This window comes from Microcebus murinus, chromosome 6 (assembly GCF_040939455.1).
Source record: "Microcebus murinus isolate Inina chromosome 6, M.murinus_Inina_mat1.0, whole genome shotgun sequence".
Classification (NCBI taxonomy): Eukaryota; Metazoa; Chordata; class Mammalia; order Primates; family Cheirogaleidae; genus Microcebus; species Microcebus murinus.
The window spans coordinates 15,758,781-15,780,807 of NC_134109.1; the positions used below are offsets into that span (position 1 = coordinate 15,758,781).

Here is a 22,027-nt window from a genome sequence, read left to right on the forward strand (position 1 = left end):
AAGCAGTTAGTGTGAGGTGGAATTGGATCTGGAGCCGGCATCTTTTTACTTCTTTCTGATGCTCTTTGGGTGACAAAGGGGACGTACCATGGCACATCCTTTCTGCAAGCTGGAGGAAGGGTGTGTGTAGCACTTGTCAGGATCAATAAGATGCTGATTCAACAGGTTCAAAGCCTCGGTTTGTTTGGCTGCGTCTGCAATGTATTTCTTTCTGAGCCTTTTAGAATGAAAGACGATCTCTACTCCCAAAGTCAGGAAGTTGTGAGACAGTCAAGCTAGAGCCTTCAGTGTTTCCACAAGTTGCTAGAATGTTTCCAAGAGTCACCCATAAACCTGCATAAAATGAAGCCGTAAAGGCACATCACTCTCCTTTTCTAGAGGGCTAGCTTAATGTGAATCGGATTGTTCTGGAGAGGGATGCTTGGGAAAGCGGCTCTGTCCAAGTTCCTGAAAGCACCTGAGAAAAGTTCTGAGAGCTTTCTTGCACATTTAAGTCAAGATCATGGTGAGTAAAAGATTGAGAGACAAGATTAGGAAGGCTGGCCCAAACTACTCATTTAAGAAATGGAAACTGTAATTTAGATAATTTGCGATAAGAGGTGTGAATGACTCAGAACAGAAAATTGAAAAGGAAAATAGCCAAGTGACTCATCCCCAAAGGCAGAAAGGAACAGTGAGTTCTCCAGGCCCACCGGTGGGTGATTGACGGCCCAACCATCAACATTATTCTTTACTCTGTTGCAGTCCCAACGTGCCTATAACCATGGACCCAGTGACTCACCCATTGCATGGATTCAGAAACAGGCCCCACATAAGTTAACCAAATTCAGGAGAATGGAGTAGATGACTATCTAGGTGTTAGTTAGCATATGATTATAATACCAATTGGCATGAAAATGAATATCAATTAATTTAGACTCTCATCTCTACGTAAATTATAAGCCTTTTTCTTCTAGCAATACTTCTTTAGCCCCATCTATATAGAGTAGGCTCAATATTCCCTATATGTAAGTAACTTATGCAATTGCAAAACTCTTAAGAATGCAAAAGTTGGTGTTATCAAAGCACATTTGAAATACATATTAATAGGGCTGACTATAAAAAGATTCTCTTGTATTCAAACATTCATTCCACCAGCCAACGTTTATTTTTAGCACCTGTCCTCGGTGTAAGAGGTGGGTGGGAGGCGAGGCAGGACTCAGAGGTGGTGTAGAGTTCCCAGTAAAGAGGCAAAGAGAACCAGGCAGAGTTAAACTTCACTGTCAGTAGGGGAAGAAGCACAGAGTCTTTGCTTCTCCATTCTACCCTGTTTGTAGGCTTCCCCACATAGGGCTGTTCATGGGTCCTCTCTGAATTTGTACTGGGCCACACGACCTCTTTAAAGTGAAGCACCCATCACCCTTGAAGGCAGCCACAGTCTGCCCAGGAGGAGAGGATGCCCACAGATAACACTGCAAAGGGGAAGCCTTGTCACATCTAAACAAGGCAATGGTGACTCCTTCCCAGATGTTTGGGTCCCCCTAAATCAGACATGCCCATGATGTCTGCTGTTTCTGAAAAAGAAAGTATCATTTTTCCATCAAAAACGCAGTTCTGGGTGACTGCAAATTTCCTAAAATGTTGTAAGATTCAGGAAACCTTAAAAACAAGGATAAAAGCAAGAGAAGCAATGGAACAATGTTCTGAATTGTGTAAAGCCTTTGAAATGAACTTCTACTCCCTAAAGCCCATGAAGTGGGGGAGGGGGGGAATGTACAAACCTTTTAAAAAATCTGTGGATTTTTTAGTCAATACTCTAATTTCTCTGCCACTCTTCCTCTCTCTTTTGAATATTTCTCACCAGGGTATGGGAATATTGCTCCAAGCACTGAAGGAGGCAAAATCTTTTGTATTTTATATGCCATCTTTGGAATTCCACTCTTTGGTTTCTTATTGGCTGGAATTGGAGACCAACTTGGAACCATCTTTGGGAAAAGCATTGCAAGAGTGGAGAAGGTCTTTCGAGTGAGTATTACTTCATATTTAAACCCTAACCACTATGATCTAGTAGCTGGACAGGATCCTGAAGGTAGTAGCAGGGCCATAGTCTGCTTTTAATGCAGTAGTTTAATGTCATGATTGTACCTTCTGTTTTGGCCAATTGCAGTCAGAGATGCTGTGCCTAAACTCCCTTCTCTTGCATGGCTTCCTATTTTAGAGGGTTTTTTCTAGAGTCACAGTATAGGAGGGTTAAGTACCGATTTGCCAACACAGATTTTCTGAAGAGGTAAGACAGACTCAGTTTCTCCTTAACGACTAAAGATGAATTCCTTATTGTGTTTGCAATGAAGAGGAGAATTGTAAATCCATCCTTTTTTGTTATTGGAGCTCCTTTACTCTTATTTCTAAGCACAGCTTCTGTAGGCTAATCTGGATTCTTCTAGAAGCCTGCCTTCTCCAGACACTGCTCTGTGCATTGCATCTGTCTCCCAATGGCCTCTCCCTTCTCCCACTGCTGAGCCCTCCCTCAGCAATAGTATCCTGTTATACTACTTTATACTAAGGTGTTAAAAGATTGCCATTGCCTTGCTGTTTTTTTTCCCCCTCCCTCTTGGGAATATTTATCTTTAAACAAGGGACAAAAATCTCAACTCAAGGAATTTATTTACTAAAGATGGCTTTCCTGGCATCAGTGACAAGCATGTGCAGTGGATGAGTGATTGAACTGGGGTTCCTGGAGCCCTTTAACTCACACTCACGATTTCACAGAACACTTGTTTTGCTTAGGTGTGTGACGTCTCTTCCCTCTTGAGAATGAGTATTGACCTCAGTCTCCAGTCTTTCAAAGCTTCTTCAGGGAATTCTTTCTTATGATGACAATATTTAAAAATATTGACATTGACATTTTGGGATCTTTTCCAGAATCTAGCAATGGTGGGCAAAGGTAGATGGGTAGTAAGCTCCAAAGCTGTGCTTTTGCCTTTTCCCTCTCTGAGATAAGAGCTCTCAAACTTTTAAGTTCAAGACTGTGTCTCTGAAATCCTGGCTTATACTTCTCTTTATAATGCAAGAGAGCCTCCCAGCTGAGTAGTTTCAGAAGGTTTTCTTTTTCATTTGTTTGTGTGTGCTTTTCTAAGAGTAGAAGGGAAGGAATAAGGCTCTATAGTTGGGTGAGAGCTACCATTGGTAACCTCAGTGGTCCCGGGAAAGTAAACTGCCTCAGTTTACTCGTTTGCAAAGGGGGTAGAATTTGAATCTACTTTATAAGGTTTTGGTGATGATTAAATGAATCAATGTGTGGAAAAGAGCTTGGCGCAGGGCCAGACACATAGAGCCCAGAGCTGTTGTCTGTCTCCAAGAGAAACCGTCGTGGGCAGGCTACCCACTCGTTCAGGTTTCATTGGAGTAGCTCCGTGGTGTGTGAGTTTTACTGGAATGTCCCACAGCCTTTGCTCCGTAATGTGCCGGCTGGCCGGCTGGCCTCATTAGAGTGTACGCCTGGGCTCTGCAGTGGTCACCATGGAAACCATCCATGCTCAGCCTCTCTGCTTCTCAGATGTTTTGGTCTCTCTACACCAGACATGGCAGCCCTGTCTCAAGAGCCGTTTTGAACTTTTCAGAGGTACCCTGTTAGCTGCCACCTTATGGCCTCTGACTAAAAGCTTTTGAAATCCCCATTTAGCCTCCCAAAATTCTAGTTACCATATTCCAAATGAGGGCCGAGGTTGCAATTGTTTGGACTACATCTGCTACTGGATTTGGAGACTTAGTTTCCCCTAATTTGAATTTCAGACAAATAGAGCATACTGTTCTCCTTCTTCTTTAAGCTGCCTCTCAAATGAGTCATTCAGCGGATTCCGGGGCAAAGCCTTAAAAACCTCGCATTTCATCTTTGTGCTGGTTGCCCACTCAGTTTCCTTGTAGTGCCGTCAAAGACCAGGAGTCTTTTAGGAAGGCGAGACAGATGTACATTATTGAATTGGCAGCACACAATGAATGCATTTGCCAAATGTTGGGGGGTGGCTATTGGAAGGGCTGACTGAATTCCAGGAGGAATAGAAGCATATTTCCTGAATATACAAGCAGCTAATCCTGCACTGGTCTGCTTTCTGTATGTAAAGTTTTGGTAGAAAATCTCAAAGCTCTTTGATATTCATTTAAACTACCTTTAAAAGGCCAGGTACTTTTAGGTGATTATTTGGTAACTAAGAAAGCTTGGGGTTGTGAATTCTTAGTTCTCACGGGGAAGATTGATTTATTTTATTTATTTCATCTGCTCAATGATTGTTAAGCCTTTCTTTTCATCCGTTATGTTTTCTCTCAGCTCTTGGGAAGAGAGGATTTGTTGTGGAGTTAAAATAAAATGTAAAGTCAGCCTTCTAGTTGCCTATAACCCTGAGATGACTCTGGTTTGGGTCCTTCCAAGACATCAGGTCTGGTCTTCATTTTAAAGAATTGTGAAGGTGTATTGCATTACTTAGGAATGCTTTTGGTTGCAGAATAATAAAATGCCTAACTATGGGGTTTTTATGGGGTGAATAAATAAAAACTCTTCCTTCTCCTCTGCAGTTCAGGACTAACTGAGAAATAGAGGAGTCAGATGGGATTCAGAATGTCGGCTTTATTGCTGATAAGCTGATCTAGAGAATGTTGCTTTAGCTCTGTTGTCAAAAGGACCACTTTATCGTAAATTAAGACTTCCCTGCTGTATTGGTTTTCTGTTGCTGTGTAACAAATGACCCCAAATGTAGAAGCTTAAAACAACACTTTTAAATGGCCATCTTGCACCACCATTTAGGATGTTTGATTTTTCTTTCAGAAGATGTTCAAAAACAAGGGAAAAATAGAAGTAAAAATGCCAAATTATTTACAGACATGTGTAACCAAACCAAAATGAAACCAAAATAAGAGTGCTCACAAAATGTTTAAGCCAGGCATGCAGATCAAGCAAAATACTAAACTAGATGTGCAGAAAGGACCGAGAGTGATTTCACCAGAAAAGACATGCATCACAGACAAAATTTAAATTCTGTAGAAACTAGAGTACTCCAACCAGAAGGACACTTGTCTTTTTACCAGAAATGGCTTGACAGAAACAAAAACAAAACATTCCATCTTATAGTCCCAAGAGAGATGCAAGAGTTCCCTTATTTAAGGTAGCCTTATAACCAAGTCATATTCTGCATAAAGTCAAAAAATGAAAACGACAACAACAACAAACCTCACCAGTGGGAAGGAGCCCGAGAATCTGAGATTCCCTAGAGCAGAAAAGGTAACTCAAAGTAGTGAAAAGCACAAAGGGCTCAGATAGCATGACACTCGATTCCAGGGGCCACGGATTCCTCATGGGTGAGCTCACTCCCATCCCACTTCTGACACCATTTATGTCACTCTCTATAACAGACAGAGAGAGGCTCATTAAAAGAAAATGATATTTACTCAAGAATGGGCATTGCAGTGGTAATACACATGCCATAGTAAACTTATACATGTGTTCAGGGAGGTAAAGGAAGATGAAGGTTTTTAAAGGAAAATGAGGATGATTACATGATTGTTTTGAGATAATTATCTCAATACAGGGACCAATAACAAGTGTAGTACCAGTCCACGGTTGGACAGGCAGTTGCTGGGCAGATGTCCTTGCAGAAGTATTTTATTGTGTAAGGTTGTGCTGGCCTTTGTACAAGGTTGTGGTTTTTGCAGAGCCTTTTGGGATAGATCTTATCACCAGGAATTTGTGCATAAAAACCTTCCCTTTCTGGCCTTCCCTGGCTCTGTTTGTCAGAATTTTTTAACACAAGTGACCCCATTTTGATTCTGGCAACTTCCACACCCCCAATGCTGATTAGTAACGAGTTAAGAATCTGGACCTTTACTTCGAGTGGCAGGAAGCCTGGAGGTAGGTCGATCAGGTTTGGTGCCATCAGCTCCACGATGTCAGTTACAGCAAAACTGGTTCTCTCTGTTCTGTTCTCCTTGGCATGTTGGTAGTTTGTGCTCAGGCTTGTCAGCTCCTGGTGGCAGGATGGCTGTCTCATGGCCAAATATGTTTTCACCCAACCTCATTTAAAGCAACATAAAAAAGAACCCCTTTAATAAAAGCCTTTTTCAGAGAAAAAGGTTTATATTCACAGCAAAATTGAAAGTACAGATATGCCATGTATTCCTTGCCCCTACACATGCACAGACTTCCCCATTATCAGCTTCCCCCACCAGAGTGGTACATTTGTTACAGTTAATGAACCTACATTGACATGTCATTATCACCCAGAGTCAGTAGTTTACATCAGGGTTTACTTTTGGTGTTGTAGAGTCTCTGGACTTGGACAAATGTATAATGACATGTATCTGCCATTTTAGTATCCTGCAAAGCATTTCACTCTCCTAAAAATCCTCTGGGCTCTACCTGTTCATCTCTCCCTATCCCCTAACCCCTGACAACTACTTTCCTTTTTACTGTCTCTGTAGTTTTGCCTTTTCCAGAATGTCACATAATTGGAATAGGACTATATGTAGACTCTTCAGATTGGCATTCTTCACTTAGTAATACACATTCAACTTTCCTACGTGTCTTTTCATGGCTTGCTTGATTGCTCGTTTTCTTTTTAGTGCCGAATAATATTCCATTTTCTGGACGTACCACAGTGTATTTATCCATTTCTCTACTGAAGGACATTTAGTTGCTTCCAAGTTTTGGCTATTATAAATAAAGCCACTGTAAACATGTGTGTGCAGGTTTTTTGGGGTGTAGACATAAGTTTTCAATGCCTTTGGTTAAATACAAAGGAGTGTGATTGGCAGATCATATGGTAAGACTATGTTCAGTTTTGTAAGAAACTACCAAACTGTCTTACAAGGTGGCTGTATAGTTGTGTATTCCCACCAATGATGAGTGAGAGTTCCTGTTGCTCCACATCCTCATCAGCAATTTCTGTTGTCAGTGTGCTGGATTTTTGCAATTCTAAGTGTGTAATGGTATCTTGCTTCAATTTGCATTTCCCTGATGACATAAGATGTGGAGTATCTTTTCATGTGCTTATTTGCTATCTGTATGTCTCCTTTGGTGACGTGTCTGTTAAGGTTTTTTGGACTATTTTTAAATTGGGTTGTTTGTTTCCTTATTGTTGAGTTTTAAGAGCTCTGTGCATATTTTGAATTACAGTCCTTTATCAGATATATCCTTTGCAAATATTTTCTACCAGTCTGTGGGTTTTCTTTTCATTCTCTTGACGGTGTCTATAACAGAGCACAAGTTTTTAATTTTAATGAAGTCCAGTTTATCAATTATTTCTTTCATGGATTATGCCTTTGTTGTTAAGTCTAAAAAGTCATTGCCAAACTCGAGGTCATCTAGATTTTTTCCTATGTTATCGTCTAGGATTTTCATAGTTTTGCAATTTACATTTAGGTATATTACCCATTTTAAGTTAATTTTTTTGAAGGGTGTAAGGCTGGTATTTGCAGCCATACTTTTTGCGTGTGGATGTTTGGTTGTTCCAGCACCATTTCTTGAAAAGATTATCTTTTCTCCATTGTGTTGCCTTTGCTCCTTTGTCAAGGATAAGTTGACTCTATTTATGTGAGTCTATTTTTGCACTCTCTATTCTATTCCATTGATCTATTTGTCTATTCTTCTCTAATACAGTATCTTGATTATTGTAGCTTTATAGTAAGTCTTAAAGTTGGTAGTGTCCGTCCTCCAATTTCCTTCTTCTCTTTTAACATTGTGTTGGCGAGAACTCCTTTTATGGTAGAAAAATCTGTCCCAGAAATTACCCTGCAGACTTTCCCTTCTGTCTCATCACCAGAATGTGGTCACACATCCATTTCCTCCTGCAAGGGAGGGTAGAAAAGCAAGTATCTGACAAAGGACAATTATGTTGCCACAATGACTTAGACCAGTGATTCTCAAAGTGTGGTCCCTCAAACGTCAACACCAGCATCCCCTGGACCAGGAGCATCTGCATCCACTGGAAAACTCGTTAGAACAGAAAATTCTTGGAGGGGTTGGACCTGCGCAATCTGTGTTTACCAAGCTTTCCAGGTGATCCTGATTCCTGCAAGGTTTGAGAACCCTTGGAGTAGAGGAATCATGTCTTATCTTTTGGAGCTGGACACATTGCTGTGATGAACAAAATTAGAATTCTGTTAAGCAAAGAAAAAATTGTGGTAAGCAAATGACAGTATCTGCCACAGGTGTCAATTAACCACTAGCTACAGAGACCACTCATAGGGAGCTGTCTTCTTTCTCTCTTGTCGTAAGTTAGGTGGCCTTTGGGATCCTTGAATCAGGAGAGTCTAGCTGATGCTATGCTAACACACAAACAGCTTACTCTCTCTCTTGCCAGGGCCACTGCAACTTAGGCAACTCTTCTGTCTCTGGGGTTTGCTATGGCAGGGGAGAGAGCTGGGCATTACACGCTCGTTCCTAAGAGCTTTGGCCTCCAGTTGGAGCCCACGAGCCTGCACTGGTTACAAGACCTCAACTGTAACTGCAGAGAGGCCCTGGCATGCATTGTTCTATCTTCAGGAATGGGAGCGGATGGGAAAATTAGTGAGAACTAGTATTGTTGTGGGCACATTCTCTGGGATGTACCTTTAGGTACATCTAGGGTGACAAGCATCCTGGCATTTAGATGCAGATGGCTTGTGCATCACTCTTTGGAAAATACTGCTACTGTGAGACTCACTATTTCACGTCTGAGAAAAAGGAGCCCGTGATTTGTTAAGCGACTTGCCTGGAGCCACACAGTGAGTTGGTGGCAGGACCTGAGTTACAACCAGTAATCCTGCCTTACTCTTTTCCTGGTGGGCTGAAAATACTAATGTCAGATGTATTAATCCACACCGTGAAACCAATGTGGAATTTAGAATGTTTTAGTATACCCTGCTAATTAAAATAAAAATAATTCTTCCTAGGTTTCCAGGGGGGAAATCTGGGCAGTTATCTAGGAAGGATGATCATTTGGGATTCAGCAGGCTGACACCGGATTCCGAAGCAGGTTTTGGAAGCGAGAAGCCTCTCCCCTGCTGTGGGCTTCGCTGTCTTGCTGGGCCAGGCTGACTCACCTGATAGGATGCTGTAGGAGAACTGGTCAAATTTGGGACTGGATCCTATTTTCTTGCTCCAGGTTGGACTTTGGCTTCTGGTAGGAAGCAGCTGCCTCTGTTTATCAGGCTAATCAGCAGGCTTCCTGATATTTCCTCTAAAACCAAGGGACACTTTTTTTTTTTTGGCCTTTTCTCCCAAGGATCTGACAGAAATGTTTATTTGCCTTTGGATCCAAAGGATTCTGGGTGTAGCTGACAAATAATAAAACATTACCCTGGACTTATCAGTGCCATGATTACTTGGAGACCTTAGATCCTGCCAAATGTTTAAGACAAGGTGATGACAATCTCAACATGCTAATGATGTTCAATTAGTGTGCTAATCAATCACTTTAGATTACAGGAGAAGGACAGGTGGTGCAAGCCAAAGACGCTTGCATTCTTCCGCCACATGCCTGGCATGGATCAAGGAGAGACTTTAAAGAACACACTTGGCTTCTGTTTCTTGCAAGGTGTCTTTGAGCTAGCTTCTAGCAGCAAAGGGGTTAGCTTAAAATAATTGTTATTTCAAGCAGACGAAAATCCCTGTTTTGGAAACTGGGTGTTATTTTCAGCTTCATGGCTTCAACTACAGCTTCTGATTCCTATTAGTAGTGAAGGTGTTTCTTGAGTTTAGTTGTGCACACTGGCATCACACCCAAGTAGGCAGGGGAGGAGGGTGCAGGGGGGTGGGCTGAGTTTTGAGTCTAAGAAGCAGCTTGCCTATCAGCAGTGTAGAAAAGATGTAATATTGGTGACATTCGGTTTACAACTTGGGCGAGTGCCTGTGTGTCTGTGTGTGTGTACTTGTGTCTCTGTGTGTGTGTGTGTACTTGTGTCTGTCTGCCTCTATAACATGCCTGCACTGGTGCATACCATGCTATAAATCCCTGACGAATAACTCGGTAGGATTAATGTTACATGGATAATGTGAATTTATTTTTATTGGCGAGAAGACCCAGGTCTTAATGTAAACAATTACCTTCTTACTTCCCCTACGGGACTCAAAGGAACTGGGAGGTAATTATTTTAAAATGCAAAAGAGGCAAATAATTTTAAAGCTTTATCAACCAGATCGTTTCCAAATTAGTTTAAGGATATTACCTAGCTTTAATGGTGGGCCCGGAATGTGCATTTGGGTTACCCTACATGAATGACATCCACATAAGAGGCAACACGACATCTCTTAATGACAGCCCATGACACAGTTTTCCCATGAAATAGTCTTTCTTTTCTCCCTTTCTCTAATGTAGGGTTGCTCAGCCTCAGTACTGCTGATATTTTGGTTTGGATGATTCTTCGTCATAGGGGCTGTCCTGTCATCGTAGGAAGTTTAGCAGCATCCCTGGCCTCTAGTCACTAGATACTGGCATCGTCACTGCCTGTACTTATGACAGCCAAAATGGATCCAGACATTACTAAATGTCCCTTTGGAAGCAGAATTGCCCCAGTTAAAAAACACAGCTGGACTGGGATGTCAGGAGTCAGTTGCCCCACTGGCTCCAAGGTGCATCTTCTATATGAGCCCTACAGTCTCCACCAGCAGTCCTGACCAGTTCCTCAGTGCCAGCGCCATTTCTACCCAGCGCCCCCCCCCCCATGGATCCTTAAGGAGGGCATTGGATATTTGATACTCTGGGAATAAGATCATTTCTCATCAGTAGGGGGAAATGCCCAGAGACTTGACTCTGATGTGTGTACATAATGATAAGTTGTCCTGCTATTTTTTGTCAGCAGGCAAACCATCTCAGCACTCACTTTGACCCTGTAGGGACTAATCTAATGAATGATTCTTCCTCTTTCTCCACTTATCTTTAATATCTGGCCAGTGTCCCTTTGGTTTTTCCTGTTGTCTTTTGAGATTACTGTAGGAGGTCTTAATGGCCTTTAAAGTGCATCTTTACTCTTTTCTATAAACAGTAAAGCTATCAAACACTGCTTAAAATATAATTACTTAAAATACTGCTTGGATAGTGTTTAACGGTCAAATGTTTTTCAGGTAGCTTTAACAGAGTTTCTGTCTTTTCTTCCTTTTTTTTCTGGCAACCTTTGATCACGGGTAACTTCTGGGAATCTGGTTGTTACTTTGGGGTGGGAAATACTCATGAACTTCAACTATGTAGGGCTCTTGTTAGGGAGCCTTGGATTTGTCTTTTGTCCAACAAGATTTGGTTGAGGTCAGACTGAGTATTATGGCACCTCAGTGTCAAAGTCTAGAGATAAGTTACTAATGTGTGCTGAGTTCTGAGGATTTATTACGTCAGGTACTATGAGTCATGAGCTTTATCTAGAGCAAACTGTGGAGCAACCCTTTCAAAGAGGCCATCACTGTTTCTTAATGTTATGAGATTGGAATGCTTAGACTGGCCCTGTGACATGTCCAAGGTCACCCAGCCTATAAGTGACAAAGACCCCAAACTGGATCTCTCTGCCCCAGAGAGCATGCATAGACTAGTCGGTCCACTATGCTAGCCTCCTTCTCTCTCCTGTAAAATAGAGATGGCATCTGATGGTTCAGAGGGGTGTCACGAAAAGTTTAGTAATGTCCAGGACAGGTAAAGACGGCCAGTTGAGAGACAGTTAATACTGGCTCTATCTGCTTTCAAAGGGTTTTGGTTTCCCAACTTTATCCTATCAGCGTATTGAATTGGATCATAGCCTCTGATTATTTATCCACCTGCTCTATCTCCCTAATGCCAGCTCATTATTAACAAACAGTTCTTCTTGGTGCTCTCTGTTCTTGGAGACTAATCTTAGATTTAGATGCCCTCTTGCTCATGTCTACTATAGTACGACTACTACAAAGGTGGGTTTATAAAAGAGGGGCCTTTACTGTCCTGGTAGCTGAGTTATTTTAGCCTTCGTTCACACGAGCAGCTGCCAGGCAGAAACATTCTCCAGTCTCTGTCCTTCCACACCATTGCTTCACTGTGTACAACAACTCCAGTGTTGAAAGCAAGACAGAACACACAGCTCGAAGCCAAGCCTCTTGGTGAGCTGAGATAGCTGGCTTTGCCCTCCAAAAGCATTCTCCTTTTTCTGGATTAATCCGGTTGTCTCAATGCTCTGCTTTGATGGCTTTGAGAACATGGAGCTTGAAGCCATCAACACCAAGTTTTTAATTCCCAATGGGGATTTAACTCGGCCCCAAACTCAAGGTGTGCTTTGGCAATAGTCTTAAATATCTCTTCCTTTTAAGGATGATTTAGCTATTTCCTCTTGTCTTTCAGATTTTACTGGTTTTCCCTAAGCTTCTGAAATTCTTTAAACATCTCCAATGGAGGAAACTATCTAGAAAATTTTATGGGTGTTCATTATCTGCCAGGTCTTACCCATGGAAGAGATAATCACTTCCTAGAATCCCAGGGGTTTTATTAACGAAAATGTTTTGTACCTTTGCATTTTCGGTCCACTGAAAGTCCAGTGATGCTTTAGGTCTACAAAGTAGTAACCTGTATCTGAAACTTCCAGGTAATTTTGAGTTATGAATTTAATGCAAGAGTTTTATTGGCGCTCGCATTTTTATTAGTATCATAAAATCAGCTAAATAGGTGAATGATTTCCCATGTTCACCCTTTATCACCAATTTTCACAGGTTAGTTTGGTTCCTCTGGAAGGCACTGATTTAATGGAATAATAATCCTTTGTTCTTTTACGAAACTTTTTACTTTTTGAAAATTGTATTTATTGATGTAAAAAAATTCTTTTCTCTTCTTTCCTTTTCTTTTCTGTTTTTTCTTTTTTTACATTAGCTTCATGCTACTTCAGTGAGGCCAGCAAGCAATGACCCGCTCTGATATAGCTTCCAAAATATTAGGTTCCTGAAGATTGAGAGATGCCCTTGTTGAGTAGGGTCTGCCCGTCCCAGACCTGGGCATATGATCTGTGTGTTTGTGCTAGGGTGGCACTGAGGATGGTTTCTAAATGACAGGCATGTCAGTAGTCATTAATGAATTCCAGATAGCTTGAGGACTTTTTGCTTCAGGGAAGGGGACGTGTTTAGAACACATGTCATTATTGAGAGGTGTGACGGTGTCCTGAACCCTCACCCCAAAGAGGCAGCTCCCTTGGGAGGTGACAGCATGACAGGCATGTGCCAGTCCCCTGCAGAGCTGGCTCTGATGGCTTTGTGTAGGGGAGGGCTGCCAGCTAACTGCACTCTCCTGAATTGGATCCAGCCTAGGAAGTGTGCATTCCTGTTAGAGGAAATGCACTTTGTGTTTCTGGGGGGAGAGCACACCGCTTTTTTCTTTTCTGAGTGGAGCTGCATTTGTACATAATGGCATTTTCGACTTAATAGTTTTGTGCTGTGTCTTGGAGGTTTATGCTGAGTTTCAGGCTCTTGTTAGTGTAGAGCTGTAGTTCTCACGCTGTGGGTGGTGGGTGTCTAGGAGCCTGAGGTGCTATTTCAAAGGATCACAGAATCCTTTTGTGCTTCAAGCCTTGCTGGTGGGCAGAGTAAACAGAACGTCTCCCTCACATGTGTACTGCCCTTTTCCAAATATGTGTAGAGGGTTGTCACCAATAATTCATTTCAATTCATTATAAAGGTGATTCCTGAGTTCATAGTCTCTCTTTTTATATCTACGTTTTCACAATCAGTAGGTACCAAAAATTCCATTGTCATGTGGGGATTGAGGAATTTTTTTTAACCTTCAAAAGGGATTCCCAGACTCACAAGAGTTGAGCACACTGGCTTTCAGCACTGTATTCCTGTCATTCTGGGTTTTCTTTTTTTAAGGTAATGAACATTTTTGTCTTGGCCATAGTCACTATTAACGAGGAGGTTCTCTTTTCTTATAAGATAACCCCAGGAGTTAGCTGGATACTTTAGAGCCTCCTTCAACTTTTTCTTATGCCAATCTTTTTTTTATTGTGGTCAAATATACACAACATAAAATTTATCATCTTAACCATTTTTAGGTGTATAATTAATTCTGTTGCATTAAGTACATTCACGATGTTTTGCAACTATCACTACTATCATCTCCAGAACTTCTTCATCTTCTGGAACTGAAACTCTGTGCCCAATAACTCCCCATTTCCCCTTATCCCAGCCCCTGCCAAGCCCCATCCTACTGTCCGTCTCTGTGAATTTGACTGTGTTAGGAGACTCATGTAAGTGTGATCAGACAGTGTTTGTCTTTCTGCGTCTGGCTTAGTTCACTGAGGACAATGTCTTTAAGGATTCACGCATGTTGAACATGTGTTAGAATTTCCTTCCCTTTTAAGGCTGAATAATATTCTCCTGTGTGTATGTACCGTATTTTCTTTATCCTTTTCTCTGTTGATGGACTTGTTTCTACCTTTTGGCTATTGTGAATAGTGCTGCTGTGAACTTGGGCGTACAAATATCTGCCCACGCTCCTGTTTCCTGTTATTTTGGATGTGTACCCAGAAGTACACATCCATGTACATGGGCTTGCTGGATCGTGTGGTAATTACATGCTTAATATTTTGAGGAACTGCCGCACTGTTTTCCACAGTAACTGCACCATCTCACATTCCCACCAGCAATGCGCGAGAGTCTTATTTCTCCACTTCCTCGCCAACACTTATTTTCTCTCTCTCTCTCTCTCTTTTTTTTTTTTTTTTTTTTGAGACAGAGTCTTACTCTCTTGCCTGGGCTTCAGTGCCGTGGCGTCAGCCTAGCTCACAGCAACCTTAAACTCCTGGGCTCAAGCGAGACCCCTGCCTCAGCCTCCCAAGTAGCTGAGACTACAGGCACGCGTCACCATGCCCGGCTAATTTTTTCTATTTTTAGTTGTTTGGCTAATTTCTTTCTATTTATAGTAGAGACGGAGTCTCGCTCTTGCTCAGCCTGGTCTCGAACTCCTGAGCTCACAAAGACTGTGTTTTAAGTTGCCGTCTGGCTGCCCCTAACGCCTAGTTGCTCCAGCAGCTGGCATCAGTTACTTCATCACCAGGGGCAGAGTGGAGGGGCACTCGCCTCCCCCTTGTACCCGCCCTTGCCCAGCTGTGTCCTCAGGCAGGTGTATTCTCATCCCTGCTTTCCCAGCTCCTGCAGGGAGCCCCGCCGCAGGTCCAGGTCCGGTGGGAGGGAGGGTGGCTCCCTCGGGCTTCTGCATGTGGGTGACGTCCACTTTCCACCAGGCCTTTTCTCTTCTCCGAAATCCTTTAATTCACCTATTCACCTGTTAACGGAAAAAAATCCAAACTCTGTGAAATAATTTTAAAGAGATTTATTCTGAGCCAAATTTGAGGACCATGACCCGGAGCCACTGCCAAGAGGCCTTGGGCAAGTGGACTCGCTGTGGCTGGGTTACAGTTTGGTTTTTATACATTTTAGAGACAAGGGTTATGGGTAAAGCCATCAATCAATGTGTGGGAGGTATACATTGGTTTGGCCCAAAAAGGAGGGCCATCTCGAAGCGGGGGCTTACAGGTTATAGGTGGGTTTAAAGATTCTTTAGATTGTAATTGGCTAAAGACATGAAGCTTTGTCTAAAGAGGTGGAATGTTTTAACATAAACTGTTTACCAGAGGTAAGCCACCATTTGTTGCAAATAGAAGGCCTGCAGGTTTGTCTTGCATACCCTTAGGCCTGTTAATGGGTTACAAAGGAAGTCTCCAAGAAGGGAGGGGGGCATGATAAGGCCTGTCTGACCTCTCTCCTCCTGGCAGGCAACTTTGCCCTTGAATATTCCTCTGGCCACTAGGGGGTCCATTCAGTCAGCCGGTAGGGGTTGAGGATTTTAGTTCACAATTCCCCCCTTTTGGCCAAGATCTGTCATAGGCAGCATCTATGGCCAAACTTTTATTTTGTCCCATCCGTTGCCAGGGTGGTGTGGCTACCTGCCCTGGGTCCATCTAGTCCCTCGGTGGGACCCTTGTGGTCAAGAGGACCGAAGAGCCAAACTGGGGCTTATAGCCAATTAAATAAGCCATATAGGATGGGAGGTAGACAGGCACTCATTAATATGCTAAAATTTTTTAGATGACATAAGAGTAAAATGCAAAATATTAAAGGCAAGGCTACAAAACTAATTTACCTACAAGTATTGAGATATACTATATTCTTGGGTTTAGTGGTAGACTTGTAGCAAATATAAGCATCATTAATTAACATTTAAGCTAAGGAAGTTTAGTAATTTATACTAAGGTGGCTGATAAATTACTCATTATATTTTCTTTTGTATAATCTATAACTGATAAAAATTACACTCAGTAAGTTTTAAGTTTATAAAAAGCAGGAAAAAAAAAGAACTTTTATGATTGGGATGGATATCTGCAGCATGTGGCCTGAAAAGACAAAGTATTTCTTTTAGTATTCCTTTAGGCTTTTGAGCGTCCCTCCTATATCTGGAGGGTAACTAATTCCATCCCTCAGAATTGGCCCTTACAATCTGGCACGCCCCCTCTTCCGCAATATTCCCTGGGCTCAGAGGGAGGATATTTGAACAGGGCTTTTGCAGATTCCATGGTTTTAAGGTCCCAGAGATCAGGTAAACTTGCTAATTACCTAAAATTTGTCAGGACTCTAGAAAACAAAACAAAAGAATTAGTAATGTTTTAAATAAAGAGTCTTTATATGAAAATTTAGTTTCATCTCATGAGGTTTGAGTTAGCTATACTCATGGTCATATCAGATTTTTAATTAAAGTCTTGGAACTTTGTTTTGTTTTAGTCCAGTGGTATATATAATCTCTAAAGTTATTAGAAACTAGTATTTAAGTGGATTTGTCAGTCCTTTTCATGGCCTTTACATGAAGAAGCCAATTTTAGACTTAGCCAGAAAGAACCACTTTCTGAAATGAATCAAAGTAAAATAATAACTTAAAAGATGATAAAATTTGACCAGCCATGGTTACAGACAATTGACAAACCAAATTGGTTATTATGTGACATATAGCAATTTACATAACCATATTATTAATACACATACTAAGACATGCCAATAATTTATAAAACTAGTATATTAATAACATACTTATACAAGTACAGCCCAAAGAAAATTAAACACCATTTTATATTTCACAATGTTCCCTGGATGGTTTTGACACATTAAATAAATCTAATGTCTTTCTTAGACTTTTAGTGATCCTAATGTATAAAAAGCTAGTTTAAGGTCAAAAGGCTGGATTTAGAATTTAACTTTCGGAAGGTCATCAAATATCAAAGGCTTAAAGCATTTGTTTATATATAATCACAAACCACTATAAAATAATTTAACAAAGAAAGAGAGACATCAAATAAATCTAAAGGTGATAAAGTTATATGGATATAAATCCTAACCCTTTATTTTTAGTTTTTCTAGTTAGTCAGAACCTAATAAAGAGAGCACAGGGATTATCTGACAAAGTATAAAATGTTTTACCAAAGCATAAAATGCCAATTACCAAAATTAAACAAAAACCTTTTGTACTACACTACTTTTTATATTAAAAGGAAAAAAATATGTTATAAAATTAAAATGAATACACATCATGTTATTTTATCAAGAGTAAATTAATATTGACAGAAATCTTTGTTTTAGCCAAAATTCTTTAATAAATTTTCTTTTATAAACTTTATTCTCACCTGCACATACCATACACCATTTATAAAACATACCTTAAAACTTTCGATTTTGTCCTAACATTCCCTTTTCCTAAATAACCATTCATTTTAGGACAAAAATTTCATGCAAGATCCTTTCTTTACATTACTTTCTGTTAACCTTTCTTATCTTACATTAACCTTTCTTAACAAAAACATATTTCTATATTCATTGTCCCTTTACATCTTTTTAAGTAGGAAGTCATGAATTGTTTATCATAAGACAGTTGTCATGAAACAAGATTGTAGGTTACTGTAAAATTATAGCCAAATTAATAATTTAAATATATATAATTTTTTTAAGTGCCAAAATCCTATTTTTTGAGAAAGGAGACTCAGTGTCTCAAACAAGTATAAGACCTAATAGACAGACTGCAGTACAAGTTAATAAGGAAGCTGAATCTGTGTCTTTTTTTTTTTTGCAGTTTATTAAAAGGTGAATAAAAAAATCTTTTGTTATTCCTATCATATGACAATCTAGTTTAAAAGAGAAAACCAAATTTCATTGTATTAGTGTATTAATGATCAAAGTTAATTTTAATAAAATCTTATAAACAAATCTATCTAATTTTAACCTATAAGACTATAAGACTTTTTTTTTTTTTTTTTTTTTTTTTTTTTTGAGACAGAGTCTCGCTTTGTTGCACAGGCTAGAGTGAGTGCCGTGGCGTCAGCCTAGCTCACAGCAACCTCAAACTCCTGGGCTCGAGCGATCCTTCTGCCTCAGCCTCCCGGGTAGCTGGGACTACAGGCATGCGCCACCATGCCCGGCTAATTTTTTTATATATATATTAGTTGGCCAATTAATTTCTTTCTATTTATAGTAGAGACGGGGTCTCGCTCTTGCTCAGGCTGGTTTTGAACTCCTGACCTTGAGCAATCCGCCCGCCTCGGCCTCCCAAGAGCTAGGATTACAGGCGTGAGCCACAGCGCCCGGCCAAGACTATAAGACTTTTATAAACCTTTTATAACCTTTAACTTTTATATCCACTTAATTTTTAATGATCATTTGCATATTGAATAAGTAGTTTCAAAGAAACCAATAAATTAAACAAAATAATGGACTTAAACAGAACTCTAGAACAAATGGGCCTGACTGACATTTTCTAGCACATTCTACCTCAAAACCACTGAATATACATTTTTCTCATCAGCTCATGGGTCATTCTCTAAGATTGACCATATCCTAGGACACAAAGCATATCTCAAACAATTTTTTTTAAAAAAAATAGAAATTATACCGTGTCTTTTTTAGATCACAATGGAGTAAATGTAGAGATCAACCCTAACAGGAACTCTCATTTTTACACAAAGTCATGGAAACTAAACAACCTTCTACTAAATGATCACTTCATAAATGAGGAAATCAAGATGGAAATCAAAAGATTTTTTTTTTAACTAAATGACAACACAAGTTATCAAACACAAGTTATTAAAACCTGTGGGACACAGCTAAAGCAGTCCTGAGAGGAAAGTTTGTTTCCATAAATGCCTAAACAAAATTATCTTTTAACAAAACTAATACTTATGCTGTAAAACATTTTATTAAAAGAATGTTTGTACAGAATTGTTCTTTTTTTATCTAGAAGTTTTAATTACACGTACTGATCATAACATTAACTCTTAGAAAAACTTAGGAAGTTAAATTAACTTTGAACTGTTAGTCACCAATTGTATTAATATTTCTAAATATAAAGCTATGAAGGTATAAACTTAAACTTATATTTAAGAACTGATGTTTTAGTACTTTACCTTACAAATGACCCATTTATAAGGGACATATAATGACATTTTATGATTATTTTTTAACTTAACATGACTTTAAGATTTATTTGTATTTATTGCATTTGTATTTACCTAATTCATCTATATTAGCACCTTACTTAGATCTTAGCTATTAAAAGTTTAAGTTACTTTATTAACCATTTTTATACCCTGTAAACTAGATATATATAACAGAACACGGATTAAAATACAAACTCAAATCTTATCAGAAACAATAAGCATTTAAATAAGACTTGTTATTTTAAACAAAATATAACATCACTTCTAAATTTTGTAAACATTTTAGAATATTTTGTTTAAAGGTATTTGCTAATTAGATCCTTCCAAAATATCACATCCCCAAACAAAATCTATTGGCATCATAGGGGAATGTCTCTGGCACCCAAAGTTTGGGAGCAAAGGCCACTGTTCTCCTAAAGGCTTGCTGAAAATTTAATTGACATTAAAATTAATAGGATTAATAAGAGAAGGACTTAAAACTTATACATGGACGTTTTTAGAATGAACACAAAGATGCAGGGGAAATTGTCCATTTTTTATGTTTAAAGTATGGACAGCTGTGTAGAAAGATGATTGGACAAAAAGGATATGAGCTAATTCTAACAGGCTTAGTGGCAGAACCAGCTAGGCATTTTATATTAGATTTTGCTTGGCCTCTTGAGTGTGCATTTTCCCTTCTGGGTGTAGGACAAAGCCCTTTCTGGCATGGGGTTTTACAGTAAAACAAAGTACAAACAAAGTAGGTCAGATAATTGCTTTATGGCCATTTTACATAGAATAATTTTAGGTTTTATGGCTAGCTTCAGGGAAGAATTGGCACAAGAGGCAAGCAAGGTCAAAAAAATTTTGCTTCTGAAGCCTTTATTTTAAGCTAGTTTTTTTTTTTTTTTTTTTTGATCCCATCAACATAAGATCTCCTGGCTGTAGACTGAGGAAAAAAACTTTCAGCATCATTTGTTAGCACCTCAAACAATGATACAAAGTGGTAACATGCTTTTTACATGAGGCTCAAGATTAAGCTGTTAAAAAAAAACTATCTAAATGGTCTCAAAACAATGTTTAGTGCATAAACTTGAGCACATTTATAGAGTAAGATTACTTTGAGATTCTCATGGATTTTAACCATCATTCACTTTTTATCTTAAAATAAATTGCTATATAAAAATTAATAATTTAGAAATTTTTTTCTAGGCAAAAACTTTATTACAGTAACACAATGTAATCATAACCAGCTAGATTGTAAAGAGTAGGACAAAAATGAACAAGACCAAGGTAACACTAAAGCTTTCAATTTAAGATCTTTTAACTTTCAGGACAACTTTGAATCCCTAACAGTACTGTTAAATGAGTTGAACACACCTTGTGCACAGGCATTGAATGAGTGGAGGTAAACTATTTCTGCAGTTAGGATTAAAAGATCAAAACCAAAATGTTTTTTTTTTTATACACCTTTAACGATTAAATTTGTTTTTTTTTTTCCCTCTATTTGTTGTTTTATTTATTCTAATTTGCTGACTCAGGCACATTTGCATTTTTACCTTAAAGTTAAACACATAAGTATTTTTGTTGGTAACCCAGATTCAGTTAATATCATTTGACCAAATATTAAATTTACTTTACTTATCAAAAATCACCCATTACTTTGTCTTTGGCTGAGTTTACATTTTTATCAAACCTTTACACGTCAAGAACTTAAAAATGTCCAGTAAAACCCAGGAAAAACAAATGTATGCTGACAGTTTGAAAGCATTTTTACTATTACTTTACTAATAACACCTTATTTATTAATAATAACACAACTTATTTGCCAACGGTTACTAAATTTACATGAAGCATTTGGGTTTAATTTATGAGCGCTTCCTTAATTTTAAAACAGTCCGAAACCTATAAGCACAAACATGTGATACATGGACAGACATAAAACATACCCAAACATATACACTCTCTCAGACGCATACATACACACAAAGTTCTGATAAATTTTACCTTAGAATGTTAGCCATGAAATGATAACACAAACTCACCAGTCTGTAAAAGAAAGCTGGATCTAAATTTCTTCTGACGAGACTGGAACTTGTACACCTGGCAAACTTTAGTTGACCTGATAGGTAACTTAATTAGGCCTGTGGATCAAAGTTTTGGGTAAAGCAGTTTCTATGGCAGTTTGATTTTTTTTTTTTTTTTTCAGTGCAAAATGAGTTTTCTATGTTAGCATTTTAGCTGGAACTGGCTGCAAGGTCTCCAGGTAGCCTTTCAATTGTAAATACCACAAACAATGAGTTATCTTAACATCACTAGAAAAAGTTAGCAGATTTTAGAGTAGCCAGAAAGAAAGATAGCTTGAGACATTTTAATAGTGGGGGGTCGACCATTTCAGCTCTGAATTTTTCTTGATGTAATTTTGCCCTTTCTTAAAACCTTGTGCACAAGAATTAGCTATAACCAGCTGGAGCTCTAGAAAACCTGGCATGCCTTTGAATCTTTTCATTTACAAAAATACTTGCAAGTAGAGACGCCACAAACCAACTGGGGTGCCCCAACAGGAGTCATTTTCTTTGCCCTTCCTCACTCTTAAGTGGAAAAAAGGCAACGGAGAAAGCCCTTTAGAATGCAC

General features: G+C 39.3%; 1 protein-coding gene across 2 annotated transcripts in view; it reads left to right on the plus strand.

Annotated features, from left to right (window-relative positions):
- The window catches only part of KCNK10 (potassium two pore domain channel subfamily K member 10), a 128,750-nt gene that overhangs the window by 83,206 nt on the left and 23,517 nt on the right, over nucleotides 1-22,027 (plus strand). For both annotated transcript variants that reach the window (XM_012773999.2, XM_012773998.3), the window contains exon 4: nucleotides 1,844-2,004. In XM_012773999.2, the coding sequence (XP_012629453.2) occupies nucleotides 1,844-2,004 (161 nt within the window). The remainder of the gene's footprint in view (nucleotides 1-1,843; nucleotides 2,005-22,027) is intronic.